General features: G+C 55.8%; 2 protein-coding genes across 4 annotated transcripts in view; one reads left to right on the top strand and one right to left on the bottom strand.

The window, feature by feature from the left end:
* SERHL2 (serine hydrolase like 2) overlaps positions 1–12782 on the top strand; it is a 35649-nt gene extending 22867 nt beyond the window's left edge. For 2 of the 3 annotated variants that reach the window (XM_045779541.2, XM_045779542.2), the window contains exons 9-12: positions 4150–4184; positions 10118–10200; positions 11457–11550; positions 12346–12782. In XM_045779541.2, the coding sequence (XP_045635497.2) occupies positions 4150–4184; positions 10118–10200; positions 11457–11550; positions 12346–12465 (332 nt within the window). In that variant the 3' untranslated portion in view covers positions 12466–12782. Of the gene's footprint in view, positions 1–4149; positions 4185–5158; positions 10087–10117; positions 10201–11456; positions 11551–12345 lie in introns of those variants that run through there. The other variant, XM_045779543.2, reaches the window with a different exon arrangement.
* RRP7A (ribosomal RNA processing 7 homolog A) lies at positions 11707–19533 on the bottom strand. Its single transcript, XM_045779544.2, has 7 exons — positions 19444–19533; positions 17892–18034; positions 16083–16208; positions 15300–15417; positions 14934–15031; positions 14416–14614; positions 11707–13266 (listed from the first exon to the last, which is right to left on the bottom strand). The coding sequence occupies exons 1-7, from the start codon at positions 19514–19516 to the stop codon at positions 13181–13183; spliced, it is 843 nt and encodes a 280-aa protein (XP_045635500.2). The 5' UTR covers positions 19517–19533; the 3' UTR covers positions 11707–13180.
* Positions 19534–20958: the final 1425 nt, after the last annotated feature.

Below are 20958 nucleotides of genomic sequence, written 5' to 3'. Positions count from 1 at the left end.
TTTCCCTCACTGGGTGCAGAGAGGGGGCTGTCTGGCGGCTGGCCAGCTGTGTCCTTAAGCTTAAGCTGTGTCTTCGTCTTCTTCCTGGGGGTTCTTAGCCTGAGGGGCAAATATCCCCATTTTGTAAAAAGAGGGAGGGCTAGTTTCTAGAAAACAGATGTTAGGAGATAGTTGTCTACTTTGTGACCATTTTCCTTTATCCGCAAGCATACCGTTAGTGAGCGCCCACCCTGGGGGACGCAGGAAGGTGGAGGGTGGAGTGGGGCAGTCACAGGGTGGAGAAGGTCATTCTGGACCTCATGTGGGCTCAGAGGCAGGAGACAGGAGGGTGACAGGGAAATGGCAGCCCGAGTGGGAGCCATGAGGGGGACAGAGGGGAAAGACCCTGTGGGCACACTGAGCAACAAGGTGGTGAAGGCAAAGGTCGAGAAGGTGGCAGGCCCCCGCGTGAGGCCCGGCAGAGTCCAGTTCTGGAACCGTCTGGAAGGGGGGATTCTGAAAGTCTTGGAAAAGGTGGCGCTCACAAGTCGCTGGCCGGGCCAGCCCGAGGGGTCCCAGCAGGGCTGGTGCAGACCCCGCCTGGCAAGCAGAGCCCAGTCTCTCCTCCTTCCAGAGCTGACCCTGGCCTCATCCCTCTCTGTTCCTTCCAGGTGAAACAGGTTGTGGACGGAATTACGAGAAGTCAGTGCGAAGCCCCTCGGGGCAGGTGCTGGCACTTGGTGCTGTGGGGTCTGCATCTAATCGAGAAAAGCCCCAAGCACCTCTCTCTCCCTTCCAGAAATGCGAGGGCCATTTGCTCTTGGATCTGGTCGTGGGACTCCTTTAAGGGATATCGGTGCCGGCCTGCTGGTCTGAGAAACACATTTCCTGCCCTCACAAAGCTCACTGTCATGGGGAGGCTGACAGAAGAGCTGCCAGGCCGTGGGCCTGCCCGGCCCGGTTCAGGATGTGACCAGGGGAAGCGAGCCTTGGAAGGGCAGGAGGATGTGGCCGAAGGGGAGAGAAGCCATGGCCCCGGGCAGAGAAAACAGAACAGCTCGATAGGGGTCCCCAGGTACCTGGGGGTCACCCCACCCCTACAATAACCCCCTTTAAAAGTTTTTTCACGTCTTCCGAGTAGCTGGAGCCCAGAGCCGGAGGAAGGAGGACGGCAGGGAGCCCAGGGCGGGGGCCAGTCATCTGTGCAGGGAGATCATGGCCAGAGCGGAAGACGACCCAGAGGCCTCAGCTTCGTTTCCGTAGGCCGAGGCGATCTAGGGCAGCGACCAGAAAATCTTCCAATTACATCGTCCTCCTAAGTATTTAGAATCACAGATGCCCGACGGAGAACCTCCATCAATTCATCCTCTATGTTTATCATCTGAAAGTTCCATAATCTCTAATTAGAGGGGGAAACCTAATAATCATGGCAAATAGCTCTCCTTGTTCCCATAACTGTTTCTCTGAAAGCCATTTTGTATTCAAACATCAGTTTTCCAGCAGGGAGGCCTAAGGCCCCTCCCCCGGTGGGCACCCCCGCTGCCCCGCCTGCTCAAATACCCCACGTCTCCTCCCACCCCCACCCCAGAGCTGATGGCCTTTACAAGGGGCTGGGCAGAGAGACCCACCTAGTTGCCATTTGGGTTTTGTTTTTGAATTTAATACTACTTTTTTTAACAGGTGTCACCTGACACGGTTTCAAACAGGCAATCCTGTAAAAACCTGTGCGCGCGTCTCCCTGGGTCTTCCCCCTTTCCCATCCTTGTTGCTCAGCTCAGCCTAGGGTAACCCCCTTTTTAAGGGTGCTCACATCCTTCCAGTGTTTTAATGTATGCTCTTCTTCCCCCCCCCTTTTTTTTAAGATTTTATTTATTTCCCTGAGAGAGAGAACAAGCAGGGGGGAGGAGCAAGGGGAGAGGAGACGCAGGCTCCCCGATGCAGGACTCGATCCCAGTAGCCCGGGATCATGACCCGAGCCGAAGGCAGGCGCCCCTATTTCCCTCTCTTGCAAACACCCTAGAGCGTGTGCCGCAGCCTCCCAGCTCCTCGCACTGATCGCAGGTCCTGGACTTAGTACTGATGCGAGTGTCCCCGCGTGACCGTGGGAGCTAATGTAACCTGTTCCCTGCAGAGGGACCCTGGGCGCTTCCCGTCTCTGCTGTTCCGCGCGAGGCTGTGCCGGGCGCCTGGTTGGCAGAAGCGTTCACGGTGCATCGCGGGCTCGGGCGCAGGTGGAACCCGCAAGGAGAGCATCTGTCCCCCGGCGAGGGGAGAGGCGCTGGCTGTGCCCGGCCTTGCCAGGTGCCCCCCAGCGCCGGCCCTTAGCAGCCCGGCCGTGATGGGTGAGCGGCCTGTGCTCCCGGCGGGCACGCGGAGGGACTCCTGCCCGTGTGTGGGTGCGAAGTTACACCTCCGGGTGGTTCTCGTGCGTTTTCTTTTTAACGATGAGTATTTCTCAGATTTACTTTTCCGGAAAATGTACCCGCCTGCCCTCCGCCGCATCGCGCTGGTGGTCTTTCCTCAATTTCCGGGAACTCTTCGTAGGTCGGGGAGATTGAGTTGCAAGTACATCTTCCCAGACGGTCATTTATCTTCTTTGACTTTGCTTAGAGGTGTTTTGGGTTTTTTCTTGCAGTGCAGAATTTGCGCATAGGGGTCTCTTTTCCGGCCTCTGCATCTTGAGTTGTAGCGAAAAGCTCGTGTCTGATTCGAACACTGTTGGGGTTGAGGAGTTTCCCTTCAAGGCTCGCTACTTTGGATATTTATCTTGTGTACGGGTTGAGGTTTGGATCTGATTGGATCTTTTTCCAGATGGCTCCTCCGTGAAAGTGTCTTTGCCCTCGGTGACCTGAGAGGCGGCCACGCCCTGACGGCCCGTCGGCATCGTCTGTCTGTGGGTCTTCGATCTTCCCGTGGGTCCGTCCCTGGCCAGCACTGCACAGCTCGGCTCACTGAGCCCCACGGGGTGTTTTAGCATCTGTAGGACAGTCTCCCTTTATGGCTCTTTTTCAGAGTCTTCCCGCTATTCTTGCTAAAAATTGTGTTGGCATATCCTGGATGTACATTTAACTAATATTAGTAGTACTAGTGATATCAGACGTACCCCTGTGCCCCCGCCACTGGCGAAAGCACTAGAACAGTACCCATTCCTCTGAACCCTGTGTGTCCCCGTCTCTGCCACCCAGAGGCAAACATCTACTTATCCACTCAACAAGCAACTTTTTGAGCACCTGCTGTGTGGCGGTCTCTGTTCTCGGTCCTGGGGAACCCAGCCGGGATGGAGACACCAAGCCCCTTGTTCCCTGGGAAGCTGCATTCTAGCGGAGGACAGCAATGCATGCAGGTGGGGTGCTTTAGAAAGTGCTGAGCGATAGGAGGAAAGCCTGCCAGAGGGGGCGGGAGACGTCCCCATGAGATGGCTGTGACTCTACTTACTTACTTATTTATTTGGCTGTGACTTGAAATGGGAGGGCCTGGCTGGAAAGGGGATATGGAGCAGAGACTTGTGGGAAGGAGGAGGCAGCCCTGCTTCTCTTTGGTGTCACATCTGTGGGATTTACCCAGTGGCTCCGATCCACCGTTTCCCAAGTGGAGAGGGTCCCCTAACAACCCCCCGCCAGAAGCTCACTTCTCAGGTGGCCTCCCAAACCTGTGATTCTCTTTCTGAAGGGGACATTGCCCAAGCATGGACTTGCTGGGAATCTGGCCTCCCCAGGTGAGGCCCAGCTTGTCCACCATCGGGACTTCGGCAAAGAACCAAGGCTCGGCCCGCAGATGGGACCATGGGCCTCCTGACCCCGCCAACCTTCTTTTCTCTTCGACACATGATGACATGGATTCTTTGCTGTTGGGTGCTTCCTGGGGTTTAAAGATCACGTGACCATCTTAAGGTTCTCAGAGATGACAGCCACGTGCCAGATGGGGTAACCATCCACCACCATCCTTCCGCACTGTTCTCTGGGGTGGCCGGGGAGGCGCCTGTGTGGGCCGCACTGGTCCGTGGCCAGGTGGCAGTGGCCAAGCTCTGCTGTTCCTGCTCGGCCCCAAGAGGACACCAGTCCAGGCTGAAGAAGGGCACCTGGCCGGAAGGGCCCCGGGTCCCCGGGGCAGCCCTGTGGAGTCCCTCACCCGACAGGCAGCACTGAGACCCCGTTTGTGCTTCCATTCCAGGTCTAGTAATGAACAGAGACCGGAGGATGACTGTGGTGAGTGTTGCTGACTTTTTCTTTTGTCATTACATTATTACTTTACGTTATTGCGCTATACATTGGTTACCATTTTAAAACCATTCATAAGTGTCCAACTCAGTAACACTAAATCCATTCGCAATGTTGTACGACCATCGTTTCACCCACATTTTTCATCATCCCCATAAAAACCCTGTACCCCCTGAACACCAGGTCCCCATCCTCCTGCAGCCCCTGGTGGCCGCCATTGTGTCTTCTATGAACTTGGCTGCTCTAGGGACCTCATGTCCGTGGAATCAGGCCGTATGTGGCCTCATGCGTCTGGCTTATGTCACTTAGAGAACGTTTTCAAGCCTCATCCATGTCGTAGCAGGGTGCCCGAACTTCCCTCCTTTTATGACTGAATAATACTCCGTTTGTGTGGGTCTGTCCATTCATCCGCTGAGAGACACTTGGCTTGTTCCTGCCTTCTGGTTATTATGAATCCTGCTGCTGTGCGCACGGGGTGAGGAGTACCAGTTCCAGTCCTTGCTTCAGTTTTTCTGGATACACACCTAGGAGCGGAATCGCTGAATCGCGCAGCAATCCTGTGTTGAACCTTTTGAGAAACAGCCAGACTGCTCGCCCGGCGGCAGCATCGGTGTCACTCCCAGGACGCACGAGGGTTCCGGTTCCTGCATCTCCTCACCAACACTTGTACTTTTCTATTTTTTTAAACTTTAGCCGTCCTCCTGGGTGTGTGAAGTGGTGCACAGCCTCTTTCGAATCATGGGTCCCCTTAGGGCAGGGCTGAGGTCAAGGGAGAGGATCCCCTGCCCCACGGATTCCTGAGGTGGAGATAGCTCCCCAGCAGGGCTGGCAGGAGCGGGGGCTGCGCTGGGTTTTTACCTGCACTGGGGGGGGACACCCCAGCGGGGGGGGGGGGCGGCGCTCACGGTGCCTCGTTCTTGCCCGTGCCTCACACACGTGTGCTCGTGTAATCCTCACTGCAGCGCTGGAGGAGGGAACTGTCGTCACCCACATTTCATAGGCGAGGAAACGAAGTCCACCGAACGACTTGCCCACGGTCAAGCAGCACCATCGGTGGGGGCTTCCCACCCACGAATAACTGAGAAACCATTACGGACACACAGGTGCCCCCAGAGCCAAGCGTGAAGGCCGAGGCCCACTGTTGGCCACATCGAGGGCGGACTTGCAGCCCCGTCTGCTTTCATGACTGCGCAGGAAGACACTCGTTTTAGGGCTCTTGGGTTTTGTTGTTTAGGTTTTCACAGAGGCGGCTGCAAGTGCCTGGCTTACGTGGATTAACTGCGCGGGAACGCAGGGAAGGCCTGTTGGCGGCTGGGGGCAGGTGTGGTCAGAGGAGTTGCCGGGAGGAGGTGGGACGTGTGCTGGGCCCAGGGTGGTGGGATGGACGTGGGTAGAGAAGGGAAAGACTTTCCGGGTCCCTGCTAAGCACAGGTAGAGGCGTGGCATCGGCTCGGTGCGTGTGTTCAGATGGGCTTCCTGATGGAGGGTATGAAGACCAAAAGGCGAGAGAGGGGGGTTGCACAACAGGAGGCCAGCAGCCAGTCTGGAGATGTGTGACAGGAGCACTTGCAGAAACTCAGCTACAGAGGCTGTGTGACCTTGGGCAAGCCCCTCACCCCCTCTGTGTCTCCGTTGTCTTGTGTGCAGAAAGGAAGTGCGTTCATTCATTTATTCGTCATGCAGTGGGATAATGAACAGCTAGGAGGTACCCCCCCTTTGTGGGGTTGCCGTGAAGACTAGTGAAGGGCCGCGTGTCGAGTGCTCTAGCACGGCGCTATCCTGTTAGGGGCTCCCAGATGGTGCTGTTAATGAGATTAAGAGGGTAAAATGCTTGGCACATGTGAGACGCTGTCAATAGAGGTGGGAAGCTCTGGCCTCAGGTGTGGACCTGAGGCCTGGACCAGGGCATCAGCCAAGGGGACGGGAATGTTTGAGTTTTGATTTTGATCCGGTTGGGACCTGTTCTCAAGTACGGTGTGAGGTAGGGATCCATTTTCATTTTCTTCCCAGATGAATAGCCAGTTTGGTCCACTGCCAGTTATTGGGGGGTCCTCCTAACCACCAAGGCTCACTCACCGTGGTCTGTCTTCTGTGGGCTGGTTCTCGGGCTGGGAGCTTATTGCCAGATCCTAAGTAGAGGCCCTTGTTGGAAAGCTTCCCTCCAGAGAGAGTGATCCTGGCTGGACCCCTGGCCTGAGCCAGGTCACCCTCCAGGCGGCCGTGCAGGGCCCCAACGCTCCACTGCCCCTGAGTGCAGGTTGGGTTGGTTACTTCTGGGGGCATTTGGAAATGCCCCTTCCCTGTCTGAGGACCACGCCCTATGCAGCACACAGCTGTTCTGCAGCAGGCTGCCCACTGATGTGGAGTTTGCTTGGGACATAAACTGAATTACAAAAGATACAAATTCTAAAATGGGTCTGTCTCTACACTCTCCTTTTGTCCCAGTGATCTGGTCACCATCCGGGCCATACCACTCTATTTTACCTCCTTCTAGTTAGTTTTGATGGTTAGTAGAACCAGCGCTCTCTCCTTGTTCTTTTACACATTTTCCTTGGCTTTTCTTGCATATTTTCACTTCCAAATGAAGTTTGGAATGATCAACTTATGTTAAAAATTACATTGGGATAGGGCGCCTGGCTGCCTCAGTTGGTGAGCATGTGACTCTTGACGTTGGGGTCGTTGAGCTCAAACCCCACGTAGGGCATAGAGCTTACTTTAAAAAAATTTATATTGAGATGACATTGCATTTGTAGAATACTTTGGGAATTTAGTGACTGTTAACATTATGAATGGGTACCAGCTGATTTACAATAAAGGCGGGCCAGGCAGTGGGCTACCCACACGGAAAAGTGGGATCCTAGACCCTTGCCTCACATGATACACAAAAATTAATTCAAGATGGATCATAGATCAAACTACGAAAGGTGAAAGAGGAAAGGTTCTGATGAAAACAGGGAATAGCTTTATGACCTTTGAGTAGACAATATACTTTAAATGGAACACAGACATGAATCAATGAAAATATTAATAGGGCCTTTATTAAAATTTAGAATTTCTGTTCCTCAAAAGACACATTGAGAGTGAAGAGTCAAGCTACAGACTAAGATGTTTATTTACTTATTCGACAGCAAGAGAGGGAACAAGCAGGGGAGAGGGAGAGGGAGGAGCAGGCCCCCCGCTGAGCAGGGAGCCCGATGCGGGGCTCAATCCCAGGACCCTGGGATCATGAGCTGGCCCGAAGGCAGATGCTTGACGACTGAGCCACCCCGGCGCCCCTAAAAGAAGATACTTAAATGCATAGGGCTGCTAAAGGACTCACATCAGGAGATGCAAAGAGCGCCTACAAATCAATAAGGTAAAGTCTAATGACCTCGTTTTTAAAACCAGGCAAAAGATTTTAACAGGCACTGCGGGAAAGAGGCGGGTTTTCCAAGTGGCCAATCACACATGAAAGGTGCTCATCATCGTCAGTGATGAGGGCAATGCCAACCCAAACCCTCCAGCAGAGGCGTAGAAATTGGAGTCAAAACCGCAAGGCCTGACAACACTGAGTCTTAACGGGGACGAAGACCAGAACTCTCTACGCTGCAGGAGCGAGTCTCAATCGATGCACCCATTTCGGACAAGTGCTTGGCAGGAACTGCTGAAGCAAAACACAGTCACATCCTGTGAGGCAGTAACTCCCCTCGGAGGTGTATACCTAGCAAAAAGGTGTGCCGTGTGCACGAAAGACGCGTGCGAGGATGTTCCGGGCAGTTTTGTTCGTAAGAGTCTCAAACCGGAACTCGCCCGCGAGTCTTTCAACAGCAGAATGCACGCATTGTTCTAGATCCGTCCACCGGGGCACCACACAGGAACGAAAACAACGAACACCCTTACAGAGCAAAAGAAACCAGGAACAGCACTAAGTGCTTCCATTTACCTGAAGTTCAAAAAGATTGATCTCGGGGCTAGCGGTCTGAATAGTGGCGTCCTTGGAGGGAGCCCGCAGGTGCCGGTGGTGTTCGAGGCTTCGAAGCTGGGTCGCACGGAGCATTTATATGTGAAAGGGCATCGACAGCTGACAAACAGATCTGGGGACTTTGCCGTAAGCTACACTTGAAGTACAAAAGATGGGGGAATGAAAGTGGACTAGGGAAAGGAGGTTAGAGGAGAGAGGGGTGGAAGCAAAGAAAAAAGAGGGCACACCCAGCAGCCTTTGCTCTTAAAGCCTTTCTTGGAGAAACGTCCTCGGATTGTGTGGTCTGAGGAAGCCGCTGCAAAACCCGAGACTTGTGTTTGCACATCTGGAGACACGAGCAGAGGTAGCATCCCTGTCTCTGCCTTGGGGAACAATCGAGCTGAGGGCCTGAGCGGACCCCCAAGCCGGAGCAGCACGGAGAGAGGCCAAGAGGCCGGGGATGGGGGCAGACGCCTGAGCCCAGGCCTGGCGCCATCTCCTGTTCGCTGCTGTGCGACTGGAGCCTTTGTGATCCTCCGTAAAGCCCTGTTGCAAGACGCCTGTTAACGCTGGTCGGGGGAGCCCCTCCGCGAGCGGGAACCACCGCCCTGCTTTTCCGTAAGTGGGGCGCTCTGCCAGCAGGAGCTGACGCGCAGCACGTCTGGGTCCCCGGTAGATCGTCGTTCATTGGGCCTTGTGGATGGTCTGGAAACGTTTCTGGAAAAGCACCCAAGGTCATTTTCGCCCAAGGAGCAGGAAATGGCCGGGAGGAGGTCAGGTCAGATCAAGGGCAATGTGCTCTCCTGGCTGTGACCCTGTGACTGGGTCTGTACACGTGGAGGAGTGTCGGGCACAACTCAGTCCTCGTGGGAGCTTTGATGAATTAATCCACTCTGCACACATTTACCGAGCTCCTCCTCTGTCACGCCTGGAGCTTGGGGGCTCGAGCAGCACCGTCCCTCAGACGCGAACCGGAGCCTCACGCAACTGCACATCTTGTAGTAGCCGTGTTAAGAGTAAAAAGAAAATGGGGGGCGCCTGGGTGGCACAGCGGTTAAGCGTCTGCCTTCGGCTCAGGGTGTGATCCCGGTGTTATGGGATCGAGCCCCACATCAGGCTCCTCCGCTATGAGCCTGCTTCTTCCTCTCCCACTCCCCCTGCTTGTGTTCCCTCTCTCGCTGGCTGTCTCTATCTCTGTCAAATAAATAAATAAAATCTTTAAAAAAAAAAGTAAAAAAATGGAAGAAATCGCATTTAATATTATTTTTAACTCAATGCATCTGAGATGTAACCAGTATAAAAATGTGAGGTATCTGGCATTATTATAGCAAGTTCACACCTGCGCATCTCGGACCCGCCCCCATTTCAAGCACTCAGTGGCCACACGTGGCGGACGGCTACCGTGTGGGACGGCACGGACCTAGACCCTTATATGGTCCTAAGACAGGGTGGTTTGGGCTCTGATGGAGGCCGGCGGGGCTGTGGGGGCATCGAGGTGGACGCATTCTGCCCAGTGGCTTAAGCAGGTTCCTTTCTCGTGGAAATGGTGCGGGTAGGTGGGCGCTGCTTGGCAGGGTCCAGAGCCGAGGCTGGCTGGACGGCGCTGCAGGGCGGCCCGCGGATGGGGGAAGGGAGTTCGGGACGAGGGCCACACCTAGTCCTAAAATCTAAGTCCAGAAGCCGCCCAGGCCACTTCTCTGCATTTAGCTGCCCAATCACATCAGGCTGTAAAGGGATCTGCGAGATGCTGTCTGGCTGGGCAGCCATGAGCCCAGAAAGAGGGAGAACAGATCTGTGGGGCTGGGAAGAGTCTCTGGCCCACAGGGGTTAAGAGAGGGCTCTGTGGAGGTGACGTGGTTGGGTACTGGACTTGGTCCTGGGGTAGATGGCCATGGTGGCCCCACAAGTCCCCCCACCCCCCGCCCCAACAGCAGCGCCTGCGGCCTTGCGGCGAGAATTCACTGTGGTTTCCTCTCCGCAGCCAGAGTGGAGCATCAGCTTCGTCAGCAGGGAGCTGTTTGTGCACTCCATCAAGCAGCTGCAGGCCCGCGTCCTGCTCGTCAAGTAAGTGTGAGCCTCGCGCCCCAGAAGAGACGCAACCTCACATGAGGCTCCCCGTTCTCCTGGGTGAGGCCAGGCCGCCCTGGCCACTGGGGGGTGGAGGGCAGAGCCAGGGGAGGGCTTGGGCAGCAGGGCACAGAGCAGACTGTGCGCCCCCCTTCAACAGGTGTCTGTGGAGGGCATACCCGGCGAGGCCGAGACTGGCTGACCTTACAGTCGGGCACTTGCCCTACCAAATCCTCCAGCCACCCCAGACCCCTTCCATCCCCAACCCTTCGCCGCTCCCTTGCTTGCCGGCGCCCCGCCAGCAGCGATCCCACAGCCCAGAAAACCTCCTGTCGTGTGGCCCAGCTGCCACTGTCCTCGGCGGCCCGTCTGCACTGTGGCGGGCCCCAGGCCGGGACTGTGACCTCTGAGGACACGTGTGCCTCTGGTGCTGAGCACAGGGGCTTAGGAAACACGGACTCAAGCTGCAAATGCACACCACAGTGAGACACACCGCACCCCCAGGATGGCTAGGCTCTCAGTGTCAGCTAACAGGCAGCTTGGGAAGTTGGGACTTAGCACAGGACCCAGCCATCACTCTCCAAGGTATATACCGGCCCGACCTAGGTCCCTGCAGCAGCTTGGACGCAACGGTCCAGAGCAGCGATAGCCACAACAGCCCGGAGGTGGAGACCACCGGGACGTCTGTTAGCAGACAGACAAGCAGAATATGGTGTCCACACGGTGGCTACGTTTAGCCGTAAGAGGAACAAACTGGTCCATGCTACACGGATGAACCTTGAGAGCATGACAGAAAGGGAAGCAGCCGGTTACGAGTCCGTCTGTGGTTCGACTCATGTGCAGGTGCAGGGAGCAAAGTCTCTAGAGGGTCAGTCAGTGCGGGAGCCCGGCAGCTGCATGAGAACTAGGGGTTCAGGTTTGGGGATTTTTTTGAGACGACAACAGCGTCCTCAAATTGTAGTCACACGTGCAGAGCTCTAAGTATACACGTGAAACAGGTGAAATGATCTCAGTAAAGATGTAGAGAGAGAAAGCATGGACCCGAGCCTGTTCTGTCCCGGCTGTGCTATGCAGAGGTGGTGGCCGCGGGCAAGTCCCACGACCCCACCGAAGTAAACCTGCAGCACCTTGGCCACAATGAGCCCTGAACTGTGGGAAAATCAGAGGTAAGTCCGGGCCTGTCTCCTCTCAGCCTGGAAGCTGGGGACAGGTGGGAGGCACCACAAGGTGAACCCTGATTTTTTACTTTCCAGAGCAATCCAAGGATATTATAACGTGAAAAAAGAGGACACTAACAAGAATGTCTTGCTTTTTATGGAAGACATGCTGAGATCAATCCTAAAGGAGGTAGGTGACGGGGCTCAGCCAGGGTGAGGTCCAGGAGGGCCCTCACCCACCCCTTGCACTAGGACCTCTGGTCCGGGCCCAGGTCTAATGGATGATTGGCAGAAGCTACCAGGCCTCACTCCCCACAGTGGTCAGCCCCTGGAGCTCACATTTAACTCAGCACAGGAAACACATTTTATTGGCAGAGCGCCCCAGTGTTATTGTCCACATATATCCCCCAGCCCAGGTCCAACTGGGCCAGAGGCCATCCCATGATTTCTAGGGTGAGCAGATGACCAGTCTCATCAGTGGGGGCTGGGACCTGGGCTTTGTCCCTGGGAGCACCTGGCACTTGGACCATCATCCGCTGTCAACACCTGACCCTGGGCCTCTGGAGACATCTCGGCACCACGACCAAAGGCAAGCCTGTATGCGGCCGGCCCACAGTGCCTTCCTGTCTCCCAGGGAGGCTCTGGTTTGAAAGGCTGCCCCTTTTTCCAGCCGACCTTACAGAATTACCAGTACCAGCAGCCCCCTTGACTACCAGCCCCTCCCCGTCCTCGCTCTACCGCCTCACAACTCAAGAGTGGCCCAGAAATCCAGGGTTTGAACATTCCCCCCCAAATCAGCCCCTTGTTGCTGACTCTGAGCCAGGCTCGGACTTTACTAGCGTGTGACCGGGGAGCTGTGGCTCAGTCCCTGCCCCATGGCTCACCGTGGGGGACCCTTCGGAACCACTGGGAGGCAGCAGGCTGTGGGAAGGCCCCAGCACACCAGAGGGGCCACTCCTCACCAAGCGTCCCCTCCCCTCTCCAGCGGTTCCAGTACGCAAAGGTCCCAGGCAACCACTACGTCCACTTGAACCAACCTGAGATCGTGGCCGGGATCATCAGTGCCTTTCTGCAGAGCCAGGAGCCGCCGCCACATCAGCCCTAGCCTGGGCCTTCAGAGACCTGGTGCCTACCGCCCACCGCCCAGATTCCTAGTTCCAGGCCCTCCAGCCAGACCAGGGGTGGTGGGACAGGCCTCACTGGTCTCGAAGCCCAGCAGGTGCCGGGGCAGAGAATCCTGGTCAGAATTTGGGGGGACGGGGCAAGATCCTTTTAACATCTGTGACTTCAAAGGGGAGACCCTGTTTGGATCTGGCGGTGTCGTGTTTCGCGGCTGATAATCTGCAGGGAGCGGGCAGTGGATGGAGGAAGGGACGGCCAGGTGGCTGCCCAGCTGGATGAAAAATAAAACACTCAGGTATTCCCGCTGCTTCTGAGGCTGTTCTCTCGGCAGGGGCCCTTGACTGAGGGAAGGGAGACTACAGCATCCAGCTGGAGGGAAGGCCAGGGACAAGCTAGGAACAGAGACCACGAGAAGGAAGCAACTGTGGCCTGGGCTGGTGGCTCCCCGCGGGCCACGCCCTCACCCCGTGCAGGCCGCCCCAGCACCAGGCCCCAGCACCGCTGCGCACCAGAACCAAGGGAGGGCACTGTCCTTACCCCCTCACCCGTGGGGGCTCAGATCTGGGGGGGGCGGTTTGATGTGGCAGCCCCTTGGCCCGGACAGTCTGGGATGAGTGTTCCAGGCCTTCACGTCCTCCCTGGCCGCGCACCGGAACCGCTCCCTGCCCCCCTCCACGGGGCCCCGGGGCCAGCTTGGCTCAGTAGGGTCGGAATTTGCGCTGCGCCCGCATCAGTTCAATCCGCTGCTTGTCTTCCTCGAACTTCTTGCGGAGCTGGGCTAGATCTGGGCGGGGGGACGGGAAAGGGGAAGTAGCCACATCAGTCAGTGTACCCTCTGGGGACTGTGGCCCCCGCCCTGCTGGCCTCTGCTGGTACGGCCTGGGTGCCGCACGGGCAGATGAGCCTGCAGGCCCGGAGCGTGGGAGCTCAAGCCAGGGCACCGGGACGCCTGAGCTTTCAGAGAAAACTAAGCAGAAGAGCGACAACAGAGTAAGCAGGGCACCTGTTCCCTTACCACCCCCACCCCGCATACCCAAGGTGAAGGCAGGCGGCTCTGGGGTGTGGGGAGCCCCCCCAGGGGCACCTTTTCCGGCCCCACCCCACTGTCGCAGCCAGACTGGGGAGAATGTCAGGAAGTAGAGGGACCCCACCCTCAGAATGCCACAGAATTCAGATGGTGGCTCTGGTGTGACCAGGTCAGAGGAATACGGAGGGGCGGGAGTCCCGAGGGAGAGCTAATGGAGGCCTGCTGTCGGTGATTGTAGAGAGAAGAGCAGGAGTGAAGGTGCCAAAGGAAGGACGCCAGAGTGGGGAGGAGCAGCAAGACAGGCAAGAGGGAGATGTGCCTGGGTGGCAGGTCACCCCCCGCTGCAGAGCCTGTCCCCCCACCAGGTCAAGGCCAGCACCCTCTCCCCCTAGGCCTGCGGGGAGCCACCTGCAAACAGGGAATAGGGGCTGCGACACAAGCTCGGCATCATCGCGACCATGAGTGGGCCACGGGCGATCGGGCACTCGCCCCACTTCCCACGCGCACACGCACTCGCACACCCAGCGGCGGGCCTCTTGCCGTCCCTACGGCGAGCACCTGAGCACACCCTCTGCAACCCGGCCCCGCAGGAGGCTGACGGGTTCCAGCACCAGCTGCTCGGGGCTCTGGAGGCAGCCCCCCCCCCAGGTTCGGAAGCCTCTAAGTCACCCAGGGGCCCCCACAGCTGCCGCTGGGGAGCAACAGGGGGACCACCACGGGATGCTGCAGAGCCTGGTGGGAAGTCCGTGCCCAAGGACACCCCCACTCCACACCCAGGTCCCAGAGCCGCCGTGGGAGCCCTGTGCGCTGGCCGGGGCTGGCAGCAGCGGCCATGAGCCTCATCTGCAGGGCCTGAGCCCCAAGGGAAGTGGGGCTGAAGCACAGGGGTCTGGGGCGCTCCCTTACGTTCCATCTTGGTCTCTCGGTGCTGCCAGGCGTAAAAGTTGAGCAGCTCCTTGCGAGCGCGCTTCCATCTCTCCTTCTCCAGCACCCGCAGACTAGCGGCCTCTGTCCGCGGCAGCACGGGCCGCCGGCCCCGACGGGTCACCTTCACCCAGCCCTCCTCGTCCGGAACCCCTTCCTCCTCCTTGGCCTGAGCCTCCTCCTGCAAGGAACCGATGCTGTGATGGTCCGGCACCCAGAACCTCCCGGGGCACCCACTGCCACCTGCTGCGCCCTCCCCGTTCCAGCAGCTAAGTGTGGGGGGCGGGGGGCACAGAGGTGCCAACTGCCTCCTCCTCCCTCAGACTGTTTCCCACAGACCACTCAGAGACTAGACATCACCGAGCTAGGTGACACGGGACTCAGCAGGGAAAAAGGGAGCCTGAACTCTACACAGTGAGCAGGACAGGGTGCCACCGCCCATCCCCCTCCGGAGTGCCACCACAACACCCATGACACCACGCTCCCCGTGAAGGCCCCACCTCAGCTATCCTCTTGTCGTACGCCTCCATGAACGTGTCCACTTCGACCCGCAAGGCCTCAGGATCTGGCACCGAGTCTGCGTAGCTGCTGATCCACTCTGAGGGAGGAAGGGGGGAGGGAACGGGGCTTCCTCAGGCCCAGTACTCAGAGCCCCACCTGCCCAGCCAGTCAGGATCTTCTCACACGGGCCACGAGGATGGAGACTTGTGGCGCAAGGAAGGTTCTAGTGACGGCAAGCTGGGCCCTCCCCTCCGCCCACCCGGATTGCCGCTCTCGGGGTGAGGGGCCACAGCAGGCACTGCCCAGTGCTCCCGCCAACCACCCAGGGCCCAGGGAGGAGGGCCCCGCGCCGCCGCGGTACTCACTGCGAATGCCGCTCTTCACAGGGTGACTCTCTGTTGAGACCAGTAAGGGCCCCTTCAGGACTAAGGCAGCAGACACCCCACCTGGCTTCTGGAATACCACGTAGGCTACCTGGAAGCCCTGGGGGGAGGAGACATGTCAGAATACCAGCACCCCTCCCATCCTCCCAGCCACCTGGCTCTTGGCACCAGGGCTCCCAGCTGCCCTCAGCCCGACTTGTTGCTGGACCAGGGGCCATGTGCTAGGCTGTTCCTGAACCATGAAGATAACCAGGAAGTTCTCTATAATCCTGGGGAGGGACAGCCACATTCTTAGTTTTCCAACTTCTGCTAGAAGTGACCCAGGTGAGGTGAGACACTGGGGACCTCCCTTCTAGTTATGGGAGGGACACAGTGACAAGCAAGCTCGTCATGTACCATGAGCGGACAGAGCGCACACCAGTTCAGACTGTGCTATGCCAGGAGGTGTGGGCTAGGGTCGGGGAGCCGAAACCAGGCCGTGGGGCCTAAGGAAGAAGGGACTTCGGTTGGGGAGCAGGAGGGGAGCTCAGGGAGGCCCTTCAGGGTGGCGAGCAAGATGGTCTCTGAGCTCTCACCCAAGACGATGGAAAGAGCTGGACAAGAAGCTGAAGGACATGGCAAATCCAGGCACTCCTTACTAGCAGGCGTCCTCAGCCCCACATGGCAAGGACTGGCCTAGCGGCGCCACCCGGCACACACCAGAGACACCGCCCTGGCTGCACCCCGTGCCCCCAGGCGAGCAGACTGCAGCACTCGGAGGCTTACCGGAACAGGCATGGGATGAAAAAACTTCGACTTTGGCTCCTTTGGGCTGTCAGCGAGGTCTGGCTTCTCCTGTAACTCCACGGACTGGACGGAGCCGCAGGGGGAGAAGAGGCGGGACAGGCAGTCCTGCCACAGCCCCAGGGGGAAAGCACAGCGTGAGGGGCTGCGGGGCCTCAGGGAGCCTCCCTCCACCCAGGGTGGCACTGCCAGGGGACCACAGCCCCCGAAGGTCTAGGAGTCCATGTCCACCCAACTGGGGGGCATACACCCAGGCCCTAAGCCAGCCACACCTTCCTCCGCACGGTCACCGTCCTGCCCTCCCACAGCCCGAGCCAACAACCTTGTGAATTTTCACATTCAAAATGGTGAGTAAAAAAAACTCCACACCTCCACTGGTCACGGGACGTGGGAGGGAGCAGACACAGCGTAACACAGAATTCAGGTATAAATTCTTTGGCTTTATGAAAGGCTGCTGCTGGAAACACGTGCCCAAGATGTTTGGTTTGTCCCTGAAAGGGATTTCTCACTTGGAAAGGCCAGCCGTCCTTCCCTGCCCCTTTCTCTGGGTGAATGATCCCCAAAGGAGGGTTAGCTTCTATCATGAGAATAGGCGGGGACGTTTCTGGGGTTATTCGGGATTTTCTGATTTTATGAGGCACCAACTAAGTTTTCCTCCCTGCAGCAGCTACTTAAAACTGGAGTTAACTGTGTGTTTGTTGGGCTCAGGCTGGTGGTGATCGTCGTGAGCGGAGGGCTGCGAGGGGATTTCTTGGGCGCAGGTCCTGTTCTGCTTCTGGGTGCTGACTACGTGGGCGTGTCCAGTTTGTGAAATGTGGGGCACTGTGCACTAGGGCCGGGGCCCTTCTCTGTACCCACGCTATGCCTCAGGAAACATAAAACAACACCCTCTCCTCTGCTTCTTTCCCTAACTGTAGAAGAATCTTTTAGAAATTAATACTTCTCTTGAGGATTCTCTCTCCCTCTGCCCACCCCGCCCCCCAGCTCACTCTCTCTAAAATAAATCTTTAGAAATTAATATTTCTTTTTTGAAAAACAATTCCTCTAAAATCCAGCAACACCCTCAGTTCCTCTTCTGTAAATTTCTGTAATGCAAAACTTAACCATTATTGTGAAAGAAAGTTAATGTCTGAATAGATTTAGAGGATAATCTTATTTTCTATTTTTTTCTTATGGAAATGTATCACTTTTATAATCAGGGAAAAAAAACCAACATGTAATTCAAAGGATTCTGGGAAATAATAAAAAGCTTTGGGCTTCTTAGAACTATACTCTTTAAAACACAGCTTTAAAAAGACATTTCCAGGGCTCCTGGGTGGCTTAATTGGTTAAGCAACTGACTTGGTTTCAGCTCACGTCGCGGTCTGGAAACAAACCCTGCGTCCGGCTCTGTGATGGGCATGGAGGCTGCTTCAGAGTCCCCCGCTCCCTCTGCCCCCCCGCCCCCGACCTTGCACGCACTCGTGCTCTTTCTCTCTCTCCAAAATAAATAAATCTTTAAAAATACATTTCCAGGGCCCCTGGCTGGTTCCATCGATACAGCATGTGACTCTTGATCTTGGGGTTGTAAGTTCGAGTCCCATGCTGGGTGTAGATATTACTTTAAAAAAATATTAAAAAGCCACCTCCTGTCACAAGAGACAGAAGCAGCAGCCCTCTAGATGCCCTCCTTGGGGCTTCAGTTCGATGCTTCCATCTCACCAATGAGGACCCGGTGGAGGCCAGTGGGAACCCAACCCCGCCTGGAGCTCCTGGCCAGCCCTAGAGGTTCCCTCCCAGACATCGGCTCACCTCTGTGCAGTATGGGGGCACATTGAGGACAAAAAGGGTCCGCTTCTGAGGCCAGGAAGACTTGGTACCTTCTCGAACTCTGTGCTCTCTCACATAGAGGTAGTGAGAAGCCTGCTGCTTTTCCGAGAACTTGATTGGGATGGCTGGACAGGAAACGGGGGCAGGGAGGGATGGCGTGAAAATCAAGCTCAGGCTGTCCCTTTCTAGTCCCATCTGTCCACTCCATCACAGCCCTTCCCCTAGGCAAGGCCTGTGCAGGGTACTGTGCAGGCTGCGAGAGTGAGCAGAGAACCTGCCCAGGAGGGGCGCCCGAGCAGGAGGGGGAGAGAATGTGAAAGGGCAATTATTACAGGTGGAGAGAAAAAGGAGAGGGGAGTCCAAACCCTGCTGCTCCTGGGGTCAACACCAACATCCTGACATCAGGTGGAGGCCTTTCCAGACCCTAACCACCTTTCACATCTTTTTGCCGAGTCTTCCCTCCGCCACTGTGCGGGCCTGCCACTCTGCCTTCTCTCTATCCCTCCAGTAAGTCCAGGCCTCACCCAGGCTCACATGTTTCCTTTACCTGAAACATCAACCTTCTTCCCTCCACCCATTCTTCAGGTTTAACTTTACTTCCTCAGAGAGCCTTACATGCCAAGTTAGGTCCACCTGCTCTGTGCCTTCCCGGTCTCCAAGTCTCTATCTGTGTCGTCATTTGGATAATGGCTGATATTCCCATAATGCTAGGGGCTGTTTTCTGTTTTTCTCATGGCCTTCCTCAGAGCACAGTGGGGATACAGCTGCAGCACCTGTGCCCAGGAAGCTCGCACCAGAGTAGGAGCAGGCAATGAACAAAGCAGCACATAATAAGATCCTATCAAATATGAAAGGGGAAAACAGTGCAGGGTGGTTGGGCGGCAGAGGCCTTTAGACAAGCATCGGAACGGCCTGGGGAACTAACATTAAAGTCACAAGGCACAGCTGTGTGAAGAGGGCACATCAAGTGCAAAAACCCCGAGGACGTAAAGAGCTTATTGCTGCAGAGGTCGGCTGAGCCAGAACATGCGGGGCCACACAAGTCACTAAGTTTGGATTTTGTTTAGGTGCTAACTTGTAAAACCACTGGAAGGAGTTCAGTGGGTAGGGGGTATACAGGTAGGCATGGGAGGCAAAATCTGATTTAAATCTGACTTTAGAAAGCACATGCTGGCTGGCACCTGGGCGAACAGAAGGCAGGGGCAAGAACAAAAGCAGGAGAACCAGGTAGGAGGGCACAACCGGGTGAGGACTGATAGGAGCCAGACTACGAGTGTAGGGCTGATAAGAAGCGGGTGGGCTCACTCGCCCGGGGGAAGAGTGTGGCGAGAGATGGGTTTACACAACGGAAGCAGTGGCCAAAATGGGCTCGTCCCGGCGGAGCGCCGCCAGACGCGAGCAGGGCTCAAGGTCGGTCTTGGGGGCCTCGCGGCCACCGGGCCTCACACCCAACCGCGCGGGGGTCCCCGAGCCACCGCCGACGCCCGAGCCGCCTCCCGCGGGGACCTGGCCGCCCCGACCCGCGGCCCCTCACCTGAGTAACCCGGCGGGCTCGGAATCCCCTGCTCTGAGTCCCGCGCCCCACGCTTCCTCCTGCGTGCCACCATCTTGCCAACCGGAAGCCGCGGGGGCCACTGGGAGTTGCAGTCCGGCGCTGGAAGCGTGCGCGTTTCCATGACGACGGCGCCGCGTGCGACCCGCCCTCTCGGTTCTGGTTGAGTTGAAAAAGCCCCTCTTTTGGCCCTGGTACCTTCAGGGCACCACCTTTGTTTGCTCTGAATAAAGTCAGCACGTAAATGGGTTAGTAAGTGTCGGCGGTGGAGGGAACTTAACCTTCCTTTCTTCCATTCCACAAACAACAGTGAAGGCCTCATTGAAGTTGACCATTTTAACCATTTCTAAGCGTATGGTTCAGTGGCGTTAAGTATGTTCTCATCATTGTGCAACCCACCTCCTTATCCACCTCCGGAATGTTCATCCTCCCAAACTGAAACTCTGTACCCTTTTCCCCCTTCCCCCAGCCCCTGGCACTCACCATCCACTTGACTACTCTAGATACCTCAAATAAACGGAATCATACAATATGCGTCCTTTTGTGTCTGGCTTATTTCACTTAGCATGTTTTCACGGTTAATCCACGTAAGAGCAGGTCTCAGAATTTCCTTCCTTTTTAAGGCTGAACAATATTTCATTATGGGTATAGATCACATTTTGCTTATCCATATGTCTGTGGACATTTGGGTTTCTACTTTTGGCTATCGTGAATAATGCTGCTCTGAATATTCTATACAACTTTGTGCAGACATGTTTTAACCTCTCTTGGATACATATCTAGGAGAATTTCTTGATCATTATAGTAACTCTATGTTTCACTGTTTGAGGCACTGCCAGACTGTTTTCCAAAGCAGCTACATCATGTTAAAATCTCACCAGCGAAGTATGAGGTTTTCGAATTCTCCACACCCTCACCATTATTTTTGTCCATATTTTGATTACAGGCCTCCTAATGGATGTACAGTGATAGCTCATTGGGTTTTGGTTTGCATTTCCCTGATCATGAGTGATGTTGAGCATCTTTTCATGTGTTCATTGGCCATGTGTGTGGGTTTTTTGTTTTTTGAGAAATGTCTACTCACAGCTGCTCATTTTTTATCGGGTTGTTTGTGCTTTTACTGTTGCAGGAGTTCTTCATCTTTCCTGGGTGCAGTTTCCTCATCGAGTATGTGAATTGCAAATATTCATTCCTGTTCTGTGGGTTGTCTTTTCACTCCCCTAAAGGTACAAAAGTTTTTATATTTTTGATGGTTAAACTTATTTTTTGAGGGTATCCAGTCGTCTGCACCATTTGTGAAAAAAACTGTTCTTTCCCCCACTGAATTGTCTTGGCACCTTTGCTGAAAATTAATGGACCAGATACATGAGGCTTTAATTTTGGACTCTCCATTCTATTCCATTGGTCTGTATGTCTATCCTTATGCCAGAACCACACTGTCTTGATTACTGTAGCGTTTTACTTCAGTTTTAAAATCTGGAAGTGTGAGTTCTTCAG

Source organism: Ursus americanus, chromosome 17 (assembly GCF_024610735.1).
Source record: "Ursus americanus isolate L20-20 chromosome 17, mUrsAme1.1.p, whole genome shotgun sequence".
NCBI classification, from domain to species: domain Eukaryota; kingdom Metazoa; phylum Chordata; class Mammalia; order Carnivora; family Ursidae; genus Ursus; species Ursus americanus.
This window is presented reverse-complemented; position numbering and strand designations above follow the sequence as displayed.

Coding starts and splice junctions, on each gene's coding strand:
- RRP7A (XM_045779544.2), bottom strand. CDS start 19,516: ATGGTGGCACGCAGGAGGAAGCGTGGGGCGCGGGACTCAGAGCAGGGG. Junction 15,032..15,299: donor TGTGAAGAGCGGCATTCGCA/GTGAGTACCGCG, acceptor TTCCTCCCTCAG/AGTGGATCAGCAGCTACGCA. Junction 14,615..14,933: donor ACGACAAGAGGATAGCTGAG/GTGGGGCCTTCA, acceptor GGTTCCTTGCAG/GAGGAGGCTCAGGCCAAGGA.